General features: G+C 45.1%; 1 protein-coding gene across 4 annotated transcripts in view; it reads left to right on the plus strand.

Annotated features, from left to right (window-relative positions):
* The first annotated feature begins 1,452 nt into the window (after positions 1-1,452).
* Positions 1,453-19,947, plus strand: part of LOC111155984 (G1 to S phase transition 1) — a 40,159-nt gene continuing 21,664 nt past the window's right edge. Inside the window, exons 1-6 of one of the 4 annotated variants that reach the window (XM_022516487.1) lie at positions 2,055-2,728; positions 14,912-14,915; positions 16,734-16,778; positions 16,899-16,940; positions 17,677-17,904; positions 19,310-19,343. In XM_022516487.1, the coding sequence (XP_022372195.1) occupies positions 2,354-2,728; positions 14,912-14,915; positions 16,734-16,778; positions 16,899-16,940; positions 17,677-17,904; positions 19,310-19,343 (728 nt within the window). In that variant the 5' untranslated portion in view covers positions 2,055-2,353. Of the gene's footprint in view, positions 1,540-2,054; positions 2,729-14,911; positions 14,916-16,733; positions 16,779-16,898; positions 16,941-17,676; positions 17,905-19,309; positions 19,344-19,947 lie in introns of those variants that run through there. The other 3 variants (XM_022516489.1, XM_022516486.1, XM_022516488.1) reach the window with 3 other exon arrangements.

The following is a 19,947-nucleotide window of genomic DNA, read 5'->3' on the forward strand; positions in this document are numbered from 1 at the left end:
GGAAGGCACTTTATTTTGGACACACTGTATTTTCTTCCTGTTGTGAATATAAGATAAAAATATTTATCTCAAAAGCAATGCAGGGGGGCGCTTGGGTAGCTCAGGCGGTTGAGCCTCTGCCTTTGGCTCAGGTCATGGTCTCAAGGTCCTGGGATCCAGCCCTGCATGGGGCTCTCTGCTCAGCGAGGAGCCTGTCCCCACCCACCCCCGCCGCCCCCGCCTCTCTGCCTACTTGTGATCTCTATCTGTCAAATAAATAAATACGATCTTAAAAACAACAACAAAAAGCTACATGTCCAAAAAAAAAAAAAAAAAAAGGCAATGCAGTTCTCCCTTATATGAAGGAAGATCCTGAGTTTTTATCTCGATTGTTAATAAGTACTATGTAAATCCGAGGGCAATCACTTAATACCAACTTTAAAGTGGGACACTCTTAAGAAAGATTTAAATGGGTCTTCAGAGAACTATATTAACAGGCTGTAATCTGAACTTTGTATTTATCAGGGGAAAAAAGAAAAATCGATGTCCAGAAGTGTTCAGGGACCACTGGCCACATATCTGAAGAAAAACTTAAAGCCAGGCTTGTTATAATGGAGGTCTCTGTTTTCTTCCCATATACATCACTTGATAGTCCAAGTGTTAAGAGTTCAAGAAAAAAGCATTCATAAAAATTGCTAGTTTAATATTAAACCCAGTTTCAAACCACTTTAGCATAGAATTTGTTTTGAAAGGTACCTGAAAGCTTTGTTTTTGAGGGTTTCATTAATGGGCTGGATCCTCTTTGAAGACAGAGGTATTTTAAATTTAAATTCGCATCTAGATCTAGATTTTGGACCATAACATACGGTTGTTAAGAAACATCTATTCTCTTTGTGTGTACACCTTTGCTCTGTAATTTTTAGCACGTTAGTTGCCCTCTGTCTAGACTCCTTGGAGAAAAAAAGCAACAATATGTCTCCCCCACCCAACCCTCCATCCTCCACCCTCCCCCCCGCCCCCCGCTGGGGCTCCATATGGGTGAATTGCGGGAAAACTTAACAGGTGCTCAGAACAACGTTATTTTCCTACTTCATAAAATTGGGTCTAAGTATTTATCTTTTGCTTCCCCCCCGCCCCCCACCCTGAATGTTTACCTAAACTCAGCCGGGTGAGAAGCAGTCAGAAGCAGTCAATAAAGCCCTAGGGGAATACTCGAGCAAATCCCAGCGTTAGGAAGAAAACCACTTCACCTAATGCTGCATGTAGAAGCTGGACGCACCAAAATAACCCTATTAGTTGGATACAGCTGGACACTTCATGGAATAGGCCAATCCTCTGTTTCATTTGCAAGGCCCTTGGCCGGGAGGAGGGAGGGATGGAAAAGCTTGGGTGAAGGCTTTAAATGACTAGTCAAACAGACGGTGAGTCATTCAAAGTTTCCAGTTAATAATCCCCTGTGCCGGGGCAGAGCCTGGGCCCAAGCGCTTTACGAGCCACACTGCAGTTGAAGTTGTACTGTCTCACGGCTTTATTCTCTTCTACCAAATGAATACATAAAATGTAAGACGCGCAGCGCCGGCTTTGAAATGTAGGGCAAAATGTGGCTGGGGGCGGGGAGGAGGAGGGTGGAAAGAGCACAAGGCAGGGAGCCTGGCAGGCAGAGAACGCACAGGCTGGTGATGGGAAAGGAAGAGATTCCAGGAGGGAACCGCTGTGCCTTGGGCCTTAGAACTGCACTCCGTCTCCCCTCATCCTGTGCCCAACTGGATGGCGAGGACTACCCCTGAGCTTGAAGTGTCGCGCAAGGACGCGACCCCACCCCTACCCCCACCCGGTGACAGGTGGGGCAGCCGAGCGACGACTGGACCTCCTCCTCCTCGCGCTGCCTGCCGGGAGCCGGAGCCGCTTCCGGTTGCTCTGGGGTTCCGAACTCCGACTCCCGTCGGCCCCCGGGAAAACCGCAGCGGGGTCGCGCGGTTGCTGCCGGAACTCGTAGTTCCATCTGCTGCTGCGCTTCATAGTCGGAAAGGGGAAGGGCAGAGCCAAGAACTACCGAGGCGAAGGTACGGGTGGCGGGGAGGGGTCAATCCGCGCCGGCGTGGGGTTGGCGCTGAGGCGGTCCGAGGTGGTTGGGTTGGGTGGGAGGAGATCCGCTCGCACACACGAGGAGGGTTGAGCTGCTGCCGCCGTTGTCGTCGCGAGTGCGGGGTTGGGACTGGAGCCTTCGCCGCGACGACGCCGGGGATTGTGTCGCTAGCCCCCGGCCCCTCTACCTCGCCGCCTCGCCGGGTCAGCGCGGCCTGCTCCTGCCCGGCCCGTCGCCCCCGCCTCCATTTCCCGCCCTCTCTTCACCACACACACGGCCCCCCCGATCATGGATCCGGGCAGTGGCGGTGGCGGCGGCGGCGGCGGCGGGAGCAGCAGCGGCAGCAGCAGCAGCGACTCGGCGCCCGACTGCTGGGACCAGGCGGACATGGAAGCCCCCGGGCCGGGCCCGTGTGGCGGCGCCGGCGGCCCCTTGGCGACGGCGGCGACCGAGGCCCAGCGTGAGCACCTCAGTGCGGCCTTCAGCCGGCAACTCAACGTCAACGCCAAGCCCTTCGTGCCCAACGTCCACGCCGCCGAGTTCGTGCCGTCCTTCCTGCGGGGCCCGGCCCAGCAGCCGCCGCCCCCAGCCGGCGCCGCCGCCGCCCCCAACCACGGAGCCGGCAGCGGCGCGGGAGGCCCTCCGGGTAAAGGGCCGGGACGCGCGGGGCGGCCTTTGGGCACGGGAGGAAGCCGGCCTGGGCCTGTAGACCCCTGGGGATGGGGGTGGGGTGCGGTGGGCTAGGGCGGCGCGCCCCGCGGGGCCCGGCGGCACGTGGAGTGCTGACAGCGGCGCCGGGCGCGGACAGCTCTGGGTGGGGCGGCCGGGGGCCGGGGAGGCGGCCTGCGCGGGGCGGCGGCGGCGGAGGGCCAGGCGGGGCGGGGGCGGCGTGCGGGGGACACCCGCGGGGCCTGGGGGCCGCCCTTCCCCGGGGTGGGGGCAGCCACCCACTGGAAGTGGGGACCGTATGGGACAGAGAGGGAGCCGCGGCGGGTCAGTGCCACGAGGCCTGGAATTGAGGACAGATGGAGCCACAAGGGGGTCAGGGGGGCGTTGAGAGATCCGAGGAGTTGGTGAGGACGAATGCGCGAGTTGCCCCTTCACCTTGGGCCGAGGAGGGAGAGCCTCTCGCTGCAGTTTCTATTATTGAGGCTGTAATTGCGTTTTAAATGCCTGTGACACGGAACCGTCCTGAAGGAATCCCAAGATGCATTGCAGCCTTGTGATCCGGCAGAAACTGTTGGCCATCAATACAAAGATCTTGTTCACCCTTAGCATTTGTCGGCTTGTGAAGTTTGCCAAGTGTCAGGAAGTTAGGGTTACTCCCCTAAACGTTCCTGGGTTAGGAAGCTGCCTTGATGTCTGTGCCCTTTTTCTTAAGTGGGGACTCGGACCTTTCTCCTTAGTGACACGTTCGGAGTTTTCTTTGCGTTAAAATCGTGTACCTTATTCAGGCCGCCTGGTGTAACTCGCTCTTTCTCTCTGTTGATGGGCCAGGAGCGAGTCTGTTCACACACTTGAGCGTTTGTTAGGACTCCGTAGCCGTCTTGGGCCGTTCTCATCAGCGCTGGTAGGCATTCTTTCTGTGGTTTCAAGTGAGTCTTTAAAAATCGTGCTGTGTTCTGCTTCAGTGACGGCATGCGTTCAGGAACTGATGGATAGGAATGTCAAGCGAGAGAACTTTATACCTCGTAGAGGTGCTTATATGAGGAGCTGCCGGTCTCAGTTCAAAGAGAGGAAAGGAAGGAAAAGGTGGAATGTCCTTCCCATTATTTACCCAGGGTATTGGGGACTGGGTCCCAGATGTTCCCAACAACTTGTGTGTGAGACTGGATTGTTGATTTCTCTTTCAAGTTCTAACTTGGTATTTCTTAGGTAGGTGAACATCAAACTTGTGCTGTGGTTTTCTCCCTAGAGGCAAAAAAAGTTCGGAGAACTACTTCATCGTGTATATGTGGATACACAGTTCGCATTTGGTTTTTTGTTTTTTGTTTTTTGTTTTTTTGACTGGTATTTCTTTTATTTGTATAGGCACTTGATGTTTTCTTTTTGAATAAGGAAATCCAGTTTTTTTGTTTTGTTTTGTTTTGTTTCGCTTAGATCAAGCCGTTTTGGCCGCCCAAACTAGTTCATTATCCCTTTTATCCAGCCATTTTCTTTTTGCCCCTCCCCCCTACTTCCTTCGGAGGCTCCAGCACCGCTTGGTCTAACCTGGAACTCTGCTTCTAGCCTATGGAGCCGTCAGCTATCAAAGGACAGTCATCCCTAGAGCAGTGGTCAGGAATGATGGCTATTGTTGAGTGGCTAGGCACTACCTCTTAGGTGGGGGGACTGCTTTTCTCTTCCTGATAATTTGCCAATTTCAGCTTTCCTCTTAACCCTTTCCTCTGTGACACTACTAGAAGTGGGAGTTGTAAAAGTGTGTGGGGGAGTGGTTGTTGGTAAGAAAATTCCTTACATGGTGTCAGGTTTTTCTTTTTTTATCAGAAACCTATTTTGGTGTTACTTTATCAGATGCTTCTACAAAATGCCTGTTAATGTTAGAAAAAAAATGCTCCTCTGTAGGATGTTTATTTAGAAAAGAATAGATTTTCTAAATTGAGGTCCAGAGTTATGTTGAATTGCATGTTCCAGCCCATTGAGGTCCATAAAATACCACCGTTAGAGCAGGGAACTGTGCTTGGAAGAAGCCGGGGAAAAGTTGAAAGTAGCACTTAGATTGAAATTCATAAAGGGGGAACCATGAAATTTGCAGGGTTTTTTATAGTGAAGAAATAGTCAGTAGGGCAAGCATGTTTTCTTTGTTAGCCATAGCTGAAATTTGTGGTGGGTGTGTTTTGGAAACTAAATACCAGGAGAGCTCTTGAAGGTGTCTGTCTAGAGGTAGAGCACCAGAATGAATGACTTGTAGAATGTGTCTGTCTAGAATGAGTATCTCTCATTTCTCTGGAAAATTCTCTCCTTACCCACCTTCCTCTTTCCCTCCCTCCATTCCTTTCTTCTCTCCTTTTTTTTTTTTTGGGGGGGGGGGGAGTAGTTTCAGTGGTCCTTGAACAAGAGGAGGAAGATGCTTTTTCCCAAGGTGTCATTCAGCCTACTGGAGGGCTGCTGGTTATGCCTGTTTTTTTTTTTTTTTTAAATTTTATTTTTTATAAACATATAATATATTTTTATCCCCAGGGGTACAGGTCTGTGAATCGCCAGGTTTACACACTTCACAGCACTCACCATAGCACATACCCTCCCCAATGTCCATAATCCCACCCCCCCAACCCCCCTCCCCCCATTAACCCTCAGTTTGTTTTGTGAGATTAAGAGTCACTTATGGGGGTGCCTGGGTGGCTCAGTGGGTTAAGCCGCTGCCTTCGGCTCAGGTCATGATCTCAGGGTCCTGGGATCGAGTCCCACATCGGGCTCTCTGCTCGGCGGGGAGCCTGCTTCCCTCTCTCTCTCTGCCTGCCTCTCTGTCTACTTGTGATCTCTGTCTGTCAAATAAATAAATAAAATCTTTAAAAAAAAAAAAAAAAAAAAAGAGTCACTTATGGTTTGTCTCCCTCCCAATCCCATCTTGTTTCATTTACTCTTCTCCTACCCCCTTAACCCCCCATGTTGCATCTCCTCTCCCTCATATCAGGGAGATCATATGATAGTTGTCTTTCTCCGATTGACTTATTTCGCTAAGCATGATACCCTCTAGTTCCATCCACGTCGTCGTAAATGGCAAGATTTCATTTCTTTTGATGGCTGCATAGTATTCCATTGTGTATATATACCACATCTTCTTTATCCATTCGTCTGTTGATGGACATCTAGGTTCTTTCCATAGTTTGGCTATTGTAGACATTGCTGCTATAAACATTCGGGTGCACATGCCCCTTCGGATCACTACGTTTGTATCTTTAGGGTAAATACCCAGCAGTGCAATTGCTGGGTCATGGGGTAGTTCTATTTTCAACATTTTGAGGAACCTCCATGCTGTTTTCCAGAGTGGTTGCACCAGTGGTTATGCCTGTTTTAGCTGTTTTTAGCTGTCCCATGTCAGAACTTGGACATGTGTTGACCTTGAATCCTTTGAAAATTTAATAAAGGTTTCCAAAGGAATGATTAAGTAGAACACATTTAAGTGTAATTCTCTACAGATCCAAGTAAATTGGCTACGTGATGCTCCTTAAAGTAGAGGTCCTGAAATGAATGAAAACAAAAGACATGGGTTACTTGTACTAGAACTAACATTTCCTGTGATCGAATGTACTTGAAGTTCCACTTTGCACCCCAGTTCAGTCTTTTTGTTGTTGCTGTTGTTAAATGAGAAACAGATTTAGCAGCGATCAGGGTTACTTGGTGTCTTGGTTTATTTGGGCTGCTGTAGCAAAATACTCCAGACTGAGTGGCTTTTAAACAACAGAAATTTACTGCTCATAGCTCTGGAGGCTGGAAGCCCAAGATCAGGGTCCCAGCCTGTTCTGGTGAGAGCGCTGTTCTGGATAGCCAACTGCCGGCTTCCGGTGTCTCAAGGCAGAAAATGGGGAGCTCTATGGGACCTTTTTTTTTTTTTTTTTTTTAATGAAAGATAATCCTGTTGGTGAGGGCTCCACCCTCATGACCTAGGACCTCCCAAAGGCCCCACCTAACTTTATCACATTAGGCATTAGGATTTCAGTATAGAGATATGGGAGAGACGTATTCAGACCAAACACAGCACCTGGACTTTTGGAACAGCTGGAGCTTCTAAAATAGTAGTGTGGGGCGCCTCGGTGGCTCAGTGGGTTAAGCTGCTGCCTTCGGCTCAGGTCATGATCTCAGGGTCCTGGGATCGAGCCCCGCATCGGGCTCTCTGCTCGGCAGGGAGCCTGCTTCCTCCTCTCTCTCTGCCTGCCTCTCTGCCTACTTGTGATCTCTCTCTGTCAGATAAATAAATAAAATCTTTAAAAATAAATAAATAAATAAATAAAATAGTAGTGTGGTGTTCTTTCCACCAGCCCACCCTCAACATCTCTCAAAACTGTGCCATTGAAAGCAGTACAGTTAACACCAGCAGTCCTCAGTAGGCCCTCAGAACTGTCTCCAAGGTGTTGTACTTTGTATTGTGAAACTTGAATTTTGACGAGAAATGGTCTATTTTGTAGTGTTTGAGTTTTGCTGAATGGCTTTTTGTGGGGGAGGATTTCCTTTTTTTTTTTTTTTTTTTATTAATGATTGAGCTATAACTCACTATAGAATTTACCTTTTATTTATTTTTTTTTTTTAAGATTTTTATTTATTTATTTGTCTGAGAGAGCGCGAAAGAGAGCACAAGCACATACGACCAGGCAGAGTGGCAGGCAGAGGCAGAGAGAAGCAGGCTTCCCTGTGAGCAAGGAGGCTGATGCGGGACTCGATCCTAGGACCCTGGGATCATAACCTGAGGTGAAGGCAGCGGCTTAACTGTGCCACCAGGGTGTCCCATACAGTTTTGTTTTTGTTTTTGTTTTTTTAAAGATTTTATTTATTTATTTCATAGACAGCACAAGTAGTCAGAGAGGCAGGCGCGGAGAGAGGAGGAAGCAGGCTCCCCGCCGAGCAGAGAGCCCGATGTGGGGCTCGATCCCAGGACCCTGAGACCATGACCTGAACCTAAGGCAGAGGCTTTAACCCACTGAGCCACCCAGGCACCCCTGTCCCATACAGTTTACCTTTTAGAAGTACACAGTGGTTTTAGTGTGTGTTCACAAAGTTCTGCCCCTGTCACCATTTGGTGAATGCTTGTTAATCACTCATCTCTCAAAGGTGACCTCTTCAGAGCCACCAGAGTAGAGAAGATCCAGAATCAAGTACTGGTTTTGTCCAGAAGGGCTCTTAGACTTTATTTACATTAAACGATACCTGTGGAAATTCAGAGGTAAGTTTAGATAGATAATAGATAAGACTCTTGAGATTTGTTTCTCTTTCTGTAAGACCAGAGGCCTGCAAGAACAGTTCTGTCAAGGATTTCTCAGACTTCCATGGGACAGTAAAGGATAGAGTAAGGACGGGGCACCTGGGTAGCTCAGTGGGTTAAAGCCTCTGCCTTCGGCTCAGGTCATGGTCCCAGGGTCCTGGGATCGAGTACCGCATCAGGCTCTCTGCTCAGCAGGGAGCCTGCTCCCCGCCCCCCTCTCTGCCTACTTGTGATGTCTGTCAAATAAATAAATAAAATCTTTAAAAAAAAAAAAAAGAGTAAGCAGAGGAAATCAGGGGAAGGTATTGTTCCTGGAGTATCACTTCTTTTCCTACCTAATTTTCTATTCTTCCTGGTTATTTCTTTTCCTGCCTTGACTTACTGGATTATCAGACTGTTAGGTTTGGGCTCTTATTTCACGATTTTACACACTGTTAGAAATTTTCATTGGGAATAAACCCTGTTTCAGGCAGGTTCTATTTAATGTAGTTACTAGTACATAGCTTTTTGCATTCTTTTGTCCTTTGCTTATTTTTCACCTTTTCTGGAATCGTACTGCATGAAAAGACAGCAGTTGAAATTTATCAAGCGAGTTAGAGAAATGTAGAGAACAGATTTTAACCCTTGTTTTGCCTGCTTTTGTTCACTGGGAAGGAAATACCTTTTTTTTTTTTTTTTTTTTTTTTAAGAGAAAGAGTGTGTGCACACAAGAGGGAGGGGTGCAGGAGAGGGAGAGAGAATTCCAAGCAGACTCTGGAGCCCCATGTAGGACTCGATCTCATATACCTGATACAACCTGAGCTGAAACGAAGAGTTGGATGCTTACCCGACTGTGCCCGCCAGGTGTCTCAGGGAGGAAAGTGTTAAAGTGTAAAATAGTGTTGTCTTTCTGGTTGAAAAGAAGGGAATGAAAGAGAGGTTTGATAATGTTTTGGGGCGAATTAGCGGAATTAGTGGAATGTTTTGAGATGCGAATCTGTGGCTTTACTTATATATATACACTATATATATATATCCTTCAGAACACAGAATGCTTTGCTGGGCACTTGAATGGATGCCACTAAGAGTTTGTGATCCCTCAAGGAGCATAGAAAGGGATGGATCAAATACCCATTTTACTTTTGTGGGAGACCCAAAGTGGTAAGAGGGCCATACAGAGGGGGTAGAGGGTTTTCAAAGCTGAGAGGAGGAATTGCCCACAGATTCCTTATGTAAATCATTTCAGTCCTGTCCCCCTAATCGTAAAACTGCACAGCTATTTTCTGCTAAGTGTTCTTTGTGAACACTTTCTTTAAATTGAGATCTAATTTATATATACAGTCCACCCTTATGTTCTCTATTTTACTAAGTTTGCTAGGAATTTGCTGGAGTAGGGCATTGGTTCTCTTTTTGTTACTTGAAGCACAGTTGACCCACAGTGTCAGTTTCAGGTGTACAGTGTAGTGGTTCCTCCCAGGGCAAGTAGCCCTCCTGTCTGTCTGTGCCCCTGTACCCTGCTGTGCCTCGGGTCCCCATGAGCATTGCTGGCTTTTCTTTTTACATTGCTTGTTGTCTCTTTTGTATGAGCAGCAGTGAGTTAGTGCAGTCCTGGTAGTGTATCTGTTGCCTGTTAATTTAGGATTGCGTCATTCACTTCACAGTTCTTAAAATCTTTGGGAAGCAAGAATTTGGCCAAGAAGTTGAAGATTCTTTTTTTTTTTTTTTTTTTTTTTTAAGATTTTATTTATTTATTTGACAGAGAGACACACAGCAAGGGAGGGAACACAAACAGGGGGAATGGGAGAGGGAGAAGCAAGCTTCTCACCAAGCAGGGAGCCCTATGGGGGGCTTGATCCCAGGACCCTGGGATCATGACCTGAGCCAAAGGCAGACACTTAACCGATTGAGCCACCCAGGCACTCCTAGTTCTTGATTGTTCTGAGAAGTCATTGTTCTGCAATCGTTGATTCATACAAAATGTGAATCCTTGTTTTCAGTAGATTTTAACAAAGCATGGCTGGCCTGTAGATGTGTTTGGTTTTTTCATAAGTGGCTTTGTTTTGAGGAAACCTAATTGTGATCTTACTCCAAGTTGAACCAGATTCCCAGCATAATTCTAGTTCCCAGGTGAGAAAAACATTCTATAAGGTTTTTCTGAGCATCTGTTATTAGCCTGGCCTGAGAGTGATGACACAAATTCCAGACCACATTCCGACTAGGTAATGGTAGCTCACTTCACTTGAAACAAACAAAAAGTGTGTACTTGTGCATGTCCTTGGGGCAATTTCCTGATTGACCATTTCTGCAGAATTCCAGTGTGTTCCATACTGCTAAGCGTTCTGTCTACATCTCCTTTGGGTGGTTGATTTTGGTTACGTATACGTGTTTTTCTGTTCTCTTTGTACCTTATTGGGGCAGCCTGAAATGGTTTTGGTTGATGTATTTTAGGTATACCTTAAATTGTTTTTGACATAGGTGGGATATAAACCGTAGATGAATATTGTAGGGTTGTTTGAAGAATACAGTGTGACTTAACTCTACAGAAAGCCTGATGAGGCTGGTACGTGGCGTTGTGTAAGTGCTTGAGTAAGTAGGGTTTTGGAATGTGAGGGCTAGGAGTGACCCCAGCAGTAATAAAATAGCTCATTTTGGATAAAGAAACTGAAGCCTAGAGATGCTAAGTGAAGGCCTAAGGTCACTTACAGCTTTAATGCCATGGTTAATTCTAGAATCCACATTTGCCAACTGCTCGTTCAGTGCTCTCTGCACACATCACTGTTTAATAACGGGAAGGAGGGTATGCCTAGAGCTAATACTCCAAACAGCGTGGGTCTTCTCACTCAGGAATTTGCCTTTCTTGTATTTCATTCTTAAATTTTTTTTTTTTAGATTTTTTTTTTTTAAGATTTTATTTATTTATTTGACAGGCAGAGATCACCAGTAGGCAGAGAGGCAGGCAGAGAGAGAGAGAGGAGGAAGCAGGCTCCCTGTGGCGCAGAGAGCCTGATGTGGGGCTCGATCCCAGGACCCTGAGATCATGACCTGAGCTGAAGGCAGAGGCTTTAACCCTCTGAGCCACCCAGGCACCCCTCATTCTTAAATTTTTGTAATTACTATGGGGCTTTTAACTGCTTGTTGTAATCATAAATTTACTGAGCAGTTGCTTAATGTGGAATCTTCACCACACTGTAGGTGCTGTTAACACATTATACAGATAAGAAAATTAAGGCTCAGAGAAGCTAAGGAAATCAGCAAGGTGACATCCGTGACTGAACGGAGGAGCTACGATCAGAATCTAGGTCTGATTTCAAAGCTATTCTTGTAATGGTTACTCTGCTAGCCCTTTCCTGGTGATTTGATATTAAAAGATCTTTCTGGCCGAGATGCTTTTTTCAGAAAAGGAGCCCGAGTGTGTGGGCTATGCCACTGTCTCCGTGTTCTGTCTCAGTGGGAGCCGAGTAACATTCTCAGAAGGAGACAGTGCTCTAAAGTAATACTTAGAAATTGCGTCTTCGTACGTCTTAGGAAACGATGACGTAAAATCATTAAAACAGCTGTGTTCACTACTGTGACATCATGCCTTTTATTTTTAGAGTGTTAGGTAATTAGAGCAAAACCATGGGCCTTTGTACGTGTTCTGTGGGCTCTTTCTGATATCTGCCTTTACTGTTCTCTGATTTTGTTTGTGGGAGAAAAACACCTCAGTGTGCAGTTTTGATGAGACTGCGTGGTCACGTGAACGCCAGAGAAGGGCTCCTTCCTTACCACACTGTACTTGCGCATCTCTTGGATATCGTTTCTCTAACCCCGTGTTAAAAAGTTGGCACATGGCATTTACTCTCACATTTACTCTCTTGAGCCCTGATGGGAACGTAGTAAACGTAAGACTGCTAAGAAAACTGGACCAAGGGGCATCTGGGTGGCTCAGTGGGTTAAGCCTTTTTCTTCAGCTCAGGTCATGATCTCAGGGTCCTGGGATCGAGCCCTGTGTCAGGCTCTCTGCTCAGCGGGAGCCTGCCTCTCTCTCTCTCTGCCTCTCTGCCTGCTTGTGATCTCTATTTGTCAAATAAATAAATACAATCTTTAAAAAAAAAAAGAAAACTGAACCAATAAGACCATGAGGAGCTAACCCTGCGAAAACAAACAGAAACCTGAAAAAAATTCAGTAAAATCAATTGTGTGTTTCTTTTCTGTGGTACATGTGCTGGGCCAGCCTGTGGGGACTACAGGAGTAGAGAAAAAAGTCTCCATATTTCAGAAAACCGCCATCGTTCTGGAAGTCTGTGATCTCCTGGGGAACCAGAACGAAGATCTGTGTGTGTGCACCTGAAAATGAAGGGAGGGTCCTGTCCTAGAGGAGTTCTGAGGAGGGATCCTTAGCCTTCAGATGGTGGGCCAGGCCTGGAGTGTGATGAAAGTGGAGCGTCAGGTGTGGCCAGTTCGCACAATGGAGGAAGCTGTGTGAGCGCAGCTAGAGCTGTGCACTTGTGGCTCTTTTTTTTTTTTTTTTTTTTTTAAGATTTTATTTATTTATTTGACAGAAATCACAAGTAGGCAGAGAGAGGAGGAAGCAGGCTCCCCGCTGAGCAGAGAGCCCAATGCGGGGCTCCATCCCAGAACCCTGAGATCATGACCTGAGCCAGAGGCAGAGGCTTAACCCTCTGAGCCACCCAGGCGCCCCTACTTGTGGCTCTTTAATTAATTGAAATTAAGTCAAATTTAAAATTCCATCCCTCAGTTGGGGTACCACCTTTCAAATGCTTAATAGCCACATGTGGCCTGGGACTGTCCTGTCAGCAGCACAGAGGACACGTCCGTCACGGCAGAAACTCATTTCTCACTTCTATACAGTTTAACACACTATGACTTCGGTGACAGCACTGACATGTTTTTATTTTTTTCTTTAATGAGCATACCATTTCGCTAACAGGACAGAGTCTCATGCTCTGTCGACTGAAAGAGCCATGATCAGATCTTTTAAAAATATTTAAATTCTTGTTACAAAAATTATGGTGAGATCATGGGGTGCCTGGGTGGCTTAGTTGGTTCAGCGTCTGTCTCGATTTCCACTCAGGTCACCGTCTCAGGGTCATGAGATTGAGCCTGGTGTTGGGCTGCACGCTTTGTGTGGAGTCTGCTTCTCTCTCTTTGCCTCTCCTTCTGCTCGCTCTTTCAAATAAATACATCTTTTAAAAACAAAAATTACACTGAAATCCATGTAACATACAATTAACCATTTTAAAGATTTTACTTATTTGACAGAGAGACAGAGCAACAGAGGGAACACAAGCAGGGGGAGTGGGAGAGGAAGAAGCAGGCCTCCTGCTAAACAGGGAGCCTGATGAGGGGCTTGATCCCAGGACTCTGGGATCACGACCTGAGCTGAAGGCAGACGCTTAACGACTGAGCCACCCACGCGCCCCCAATTAACCATTTTAAGGTGACTAATTCAGCCAGTGTTGTGCAGTCACCACCTCTATCTAGTTCCAAAATTTCATCACCCCAGAAGGAGACACATGCCTATTAAGCAGTTACTTCTCATTCCCTTCCCTTCCTCCCAGCTTCCAGCATCCACCAGCCTGCTTTCTGTCTCTGTCCATTTATCTATTCTGAGCATTTTATATGCGTGAAATTGTACAGCATGTGGCCCTTTGTGTCTGGCTTATTTCACCAGGATCAGATCTTCTCTAACAGTTTTAAGATTCAGATTATCATCGGTGTTAAAGCACAGGCAGTAATATTGCCTGACAGTGTTCTGGTAACATCTTTCACTTATTGATTTAAAATTTGTGGTGATATACCCAGTATCACCTAGTTCATTAATCTTCCTTTATCATGAACCAGAGGATTAGTTTCCCTTTTAATTTGGGATATGACAGTTTACTCACTGATGCACTGATTACTTTCCCACTTAATTAGAATTGTTCCTTTTTTGAATACTTGACAAGGTGTATTTCTGAACATGGAAACACCATTGGCAAATATGAAACCATAATGTCACTCCGTATTTCTTGGGAGGTTTCCTGATTTTTCCTTCTCTGGGAATATGAACTGTGCCGGACTTGAGCAATCACGGCCATCTGTTTGTTGACCATGAACAGATGACTTTGGGCCCCATAGAATTCTAAGCCTGGGCTCCTTGGTGCTAGTAGAGTCAGGATGTGATATGCATTATGAATAAAATCTGAGTAGAATGAACTGGAAAGGGTTACCTGTGGGTGTATTTGTGTGCATGTGAGAAGGCCAGATGCAATTACATTGAGAAGTTTAAATTTAAAAGAATATTTTGCTCTGATTTTTCTCGTTCATTATTGCAAAAATACCAGTTCACAAATGTCGAGAACACTGCCATTAGGTTCATAATGTGATCTGTGTCTGGATGCGTCGAAAGCCTTTTTCCACCTTGGGGAAGGTATGGTCAACTTTTTATTTTGGGGCCCTTTAATACCATGAGGTATATATTAAGCACTTAATTGATTTTGGTGCTTGACTCTCTCTGTCCCCGTGAGCTTTACAAACTTAAGGCAGACGTATTATCAATAGGATGTTTTGAAAAATAAAGCTGTGAGCAGATTTTCATTAAGGTGAATTCTGCAGTCACGGAGGTGGTCTCGTGGCTGATGTCATTATTCTGAGAAGTGCCTTACAGTCCTCTGTGTGTATTGTGTATTTGTAAACCTAAGATTTGGTTCTAGAACTGGGTGGTCAGGTATGTGTATTGTTGGGTTTTGTAAAGCTCAGCCGCAGTTCGGGGTATCTTACTACATGATCTTTTTCCTGCCTTGACACACTAACTACATCATCTCTGACTCAGTGTACTTTTATCGAGTAATTTTTCAGCAGGGGCTGTTTGAAGACAGGCGAGACGACGCTTGTCTAAGTTGGAAAAGCCCAGCTGGGTCGGTTTTGTCCAAATGTTAGATGCGAGTGATGGCAGTTACGGACTTCAGGGTGGTTGGAGGGAATCGAATGAGTCAGCACATCAGGGCTTGTTAAAAACCATTTGGAGTCACTTTGCCCCCGCCTCCAGCGCTGTGTGGGTTCGTGGGTGCCTCGGTCCGGCCTGGCACACATTTGATAGTTGTGCTGGTTGGTAGGGTTGAGAGTATCCCGGCGCGGGTTAGTGGGGAGAGACTCGACTGTCGAATACTGCTTGGTGCCAGGAGTTACTTAATAGACACCAAGCAAATGTATTCTCTCATGTAGCTGTTTCAGCGGTCCTGTCAGGTGGATGGCAAGTGGTTTCCAGAAGTCCAGGGACGGAGCTGCATCTCACAACTCCAAGTGACAAGCCGGCATTTAAAGCAGGCGTCAGCCCTTTACCGCTAACGCTGTGCTGCCCCCTCCAGCCCGAGGGAGGCTTATGAACTTGGTTCACTTAGCACAGCCTGGCTTTCTCTGAAAATTGAGCAATTTGTCCTTCCCCTACCCATAAACTTTTCTTTGAAATGGGAAAACAAAAAAAAGGTAGCCTCTGTTACATCTGAAATATAATTACTGTTTCCTCCCAGACCTTGTTCAAATGATTTTTTTTTTTTTTTTTTAAGTTTCTGTTTATATTCTAATCATGTAGGCTGGGGTCATCGTAAACCTTGCACTTCCTCCTCCTGCCAGATGAGGCCTCAGTTATCTTTGCACTCAGCCCCTCCTCTCTGGTGGGACCAGTCACAGGTTCATGGGGCGTGCTTGCCTGTAGTGGTGATGTTGGTCTTTGTGCCGGTGGTGTTTTTTCCCCCTCTCTAGTTATCTCTTTCCACTCTACAGGGACCTTCCCAAGGGACACTCAGCATGTCACTTCTTTCGGAAGAATTAGGTCACCCTTTACCTTTCAGAAACAGGAAATTACTTTGTTCAACACTTCACCTTGTTGAAGACTGGACCCAAAACTGTCTAGACTTACAGGTGTTTCCGTGCAGTGATTTTAAATATGGGCTTTGCAGTTTATGAATTCATTACTTATTATTTGGTGTGCAGGATTCAGGTGACTTCAGATTCTTTGATACCTTTTGCATCTTGGAGTTTTTTTTTGAAGCAAGGGCACTTTCATATTGGAATATCATTTAGGTTTATCAGATATTTTAAAAAATTTACAAATTTGTAAATTTATCAGTATATGTTTCTCATTCCTCTCTTCCAGGGATGTCATAAGTCGATTTGCAGGGAAAAATAGTTCTGTAGAAAATGGATTGTTGCTTGAGCTTAGAATTCTAACACAAGGCAAAACTGGTGTTGTGATCATCATTTCTGACATGTCATAAAGGATCCTTTGCATTTCAAGGACTTCATGTGAATGTCCTTTTTATTTTGTTGGCATCCAATAGAATTTATTCAGGGATCTTAGTAATAATGTGTGATTATGTGATCTTAAAAAGAGCTAATCATAGCCTTCTTGGGCTAGAGGTACCAAGAGAGAATTTAGAGAAGTAATAATGTGTATCTGTTGAGCAGAACTTAGTAATTTGATCTGCACTGGGCTGCATATTACTCTTATAATGCCTTGGAAAAGTTTTATGAAGCAAATTAAGAGAAGAAGCATACCTTTATGAATACATTTCAGTTACTGAAAGTGTAAAATCGGTTGTAGTCATTGATGTTTAAAAAGAATTTTTAAACAGAGACTTCTGATTTTAACACCTGAGTTAGTTGCTGTTGGTCTACATTATTGAGGTTTTTGTTGCGTTACTGAAATTCTATTTTTACTGTATTTTAAAAGATAGATGAAAATGGATGTATAGGACTTAATTTTTAATTGAACTTATTTCTGTTAAACAGCACCTGTGGAACCTTCTCAGGAGGAACAGTCATTATTGTGTGAAGGTAATTTCCTATGATACGACCCTTTGAATGTCTAATTGAGAAAACATTAAGTTGTCTATGGTGTGTGAAGCCTGGATAATTGTTTTGTAAATACATATTATATCTCAATTTCTTGTCTAGGTTCAAATTCAGCTGTTAGCATGGAACTTTCAGAACCTGTTGGTAAGAAAATTTCTGACCATATTAATACAGTAATATGAAACCCTTTCAGGATGTAAGGTGCAAATGTAAGTGTCATGGTTTATAGTAATGCCTGCATTTAAAACTGACTTTGAGTCTTTGCTGTTGGGATTTAGAAAGCAGGACTAGGTGGTCATGAGCACTGCCGTGATACCCCAAGCGATACCCCGAGTGACCGCAGGTGGGAAAGCTGAGTGGAAGAGCACTAAAGGCAGTTGAAGGACTTGTGCTCATTCCATGTCCTTTGTGAAAAATTTCCTTCCTTTTTGCAACCTTGTTACTCTTAAGGGTGTCGGATTCCCCAAGTCATTGATAAAGTTGATACCAAATGACCTGCAGAGGGAAAAGCTAAGATATTGTAAGTCGCGCGTTCTGATTTTAAACTTTCCCGTTTTCTTTGTCAGGACATCCTGACACTGCAGTCACTGGGCCCTTAGGAATGGGACCTCTCCTGTTTCCAGTTTGTCCTTATGGAAATGAAGCTTTGTTAAAATAGCAATCTCTCAGAGTCTGAGTCAGCTCCGATGTCAGCAGCGGGGCTGACTTGAAAGCTGTAATCCTTTTCTGTTGTGAAAGAGATTTTCCTGCTTATGTTTCACTAGATGTTAGGAAATAGGACTAAATATGCAAAGTTCTCTTTGTTGTTTAAAGGCATCTGTGTTTTACAGTATAGATTGTAAGTCTTTTTCAGAATACTAAGTTACATGTCTTATTTCAGTAGAAAATGGGGAGACAGAAATGTCCCCGGAAGAATCATGGGAGCACAAAGAAGAAATAAGTGAAGCAGAGTTAGGGGGTGGTTCCTTGGGAGATGGAAGACCCCCAGAGGAGGGCACCCAAGAAATGATGGAGGAAGAAGAGGAAATACCAAAACCTAAATCTGTGGTCGCACCCCCTGGGGCTCCTAAAAAAGAACATGTAAATGTGGTATTCATCGGACATGTAGGTAAGTTGCACTGCTCTGCAATGAAGCAATGACCTGTCATTAGCTACATCGAACAGCTACCTGGAGATGTTTGTTGGAACTGAACAGAATTCATGTGAAATGTTTTGATTTATTAACTCGCTAGATTTTTTTTTTTAAAGATTTTTTTTTTTTTTTTTTAAGATTTTATTTATTTATTTGACAGAGAGAGATCACAAGCAGGCAGAGAGGCAGGCAGAGAGAGAGGAGGAAGCAGGCTCCCCGCTGAGCAGAGAGCCCGATGTGGGGCTCGATCCCAGGACCCCGAGATCATGACCCGAGCCGAAGGCAGCGGCTTAACCCACTGAGCCACCCAGGCGCCCCTTTTTTAAAGATTTTATTTATTTATTTGAGAGAGAGACAGTGAGAGAGAGCATGAGCAAGGAGAAGGTCAGAGGGAGAAGCAGACTCCCCATGGAGCTGGGAGCCCGATGTGGGACTCGATCCCTGGACCCCGGGATCATGACCTGAGCCGAAGGCAGTCGTCCAACCAACTGAGCCACCCAGGCGTGCCACGCTAGATTTTTTTAACTGACAAAATATTGCCAGCGCTTTTGTTGGACAGATGAATAATTTTGTAATGTCGTGGAAGCTGGAAGAAAATAAGCTTCAGTATATTTGTATGGGATGCACAATGGTTTGTAGACCCCCCGATGGCAGCTAAGCATATTACGACATCTGGTGATTAATATCCTAGAAAACGGGCCTGTTGTTCTGCGTGAACTTCAGTTAATTTGTTAGTTTTATGGGCTTCATCTAACCTAGTTTAATTTTGTGTGACGAAGGAAATTAATAATTTGGAGTGACTTCTGGATGCTTGTCAGATAACTGGTTTAGCACAAAACAAAACCCTGTTTAATTTGCTCAGATGTTGTCTGACCATCTGACTTAGCCCCAGAATCATGAGAAGGGAACACAGAATCATGTGCCCTTTTTTGCTTCCCTTAGTCTCTGCTTTCTCCTGAATGTAATGCTACACCGTACTACTTTTTTAGTAGCAAGAACTCCTTTGAAATTTGAAAAGGAACATCTGTATTTGCTAAAATTAGTAAAAGGCAGACTACCTAAATGTAGTTCACAGCCCTTTGTCTACTTTTGCTCTCCCCTGAGATTCCCCTTGGGTAATTTATATTCTTTTGCTGCTGTGCTTTGAGCTGAAGGTCAGAGCGCAGTCTGTTGAACAAGTCTGCTTATCAGTAAAGTAGTTCTATCAGTATAAGTCAGTGTCGGCGCAAGGGGTCTTGGCAGCTTCTTTTCCAGCTGAAATTATGTAATTATATGTGCTAATTGTAATAGTGCACATAGCAGGGTTCTTGTGGGTTTGTTTTGTTTTGTTTTTCCTTTATGCCTGTAGTTTGCACATTATTGATATTGTTGTTCCTTTCAGATGCTGGCAAGTCAACCATTGGAGGACAAATAATGTAAGTCTGTATTTTTGGTTAAATAATAGAGTTAACTTGATTGAATTAATTTTGGGCATTGTAAACATACAGTCCTACAATGGAGATAAAACAGGTCTCTGGAAAATGCTATAAAGACCTTACCTGTAAGGAAAGGTGATGTCAAGAAGGTATTTTTGCAGTGTGATAATTGCCAGTATTTTTTTTTAATATTTTATTTATTCACTTGACAGACAGAGACCACAAGTAGGCAGAGAGGCAGGCAGAGAGAGAGAGAGAGGAGGAAGCAGGCTCCCCACAGAGCAGAGAGCCCGATGTGGGACTCGATCCCAGCACCCCGAGATCATGACCTGAGCTGAAGGCAGAGGCTTAACCCACTGAGCCACCCAGGCGCCCTTGCCTAGTATTTTTTGATAGATTTTAGATATTCCCTAAAATTCCTTTGTTATCACTGTCGGACTCTTCTGGAACATTAAGTGTATTTATGAAGGCTGTATTTTAGATTTTTAAAAAATTAAAGCTAATACAGGGGCGCCTGGGTGGCTCAGTCATTAAGTCGCTGCCTTCGGCTCAGGTCATGATCCCAGGATTCTGGGATCAAATCCCTGCATCGGGCTCTCTACTC

This window comes from Enhydra lutris, unplaced genomic scaffold (assembly GCF_002288905.1).
Source record: "Enhydra lutris kenyoni isolate GAN:26980312 unplaced genomic scaffold, ASM228890v2 scaffoldscaffold45, whole genome shotgun sequence".
Lineage (NCBI taxonomy): Eukaryota > Metazoa > Chordata > Mammalia > Carnivora > Mustelidae > Enhydra > Enhydra lutris.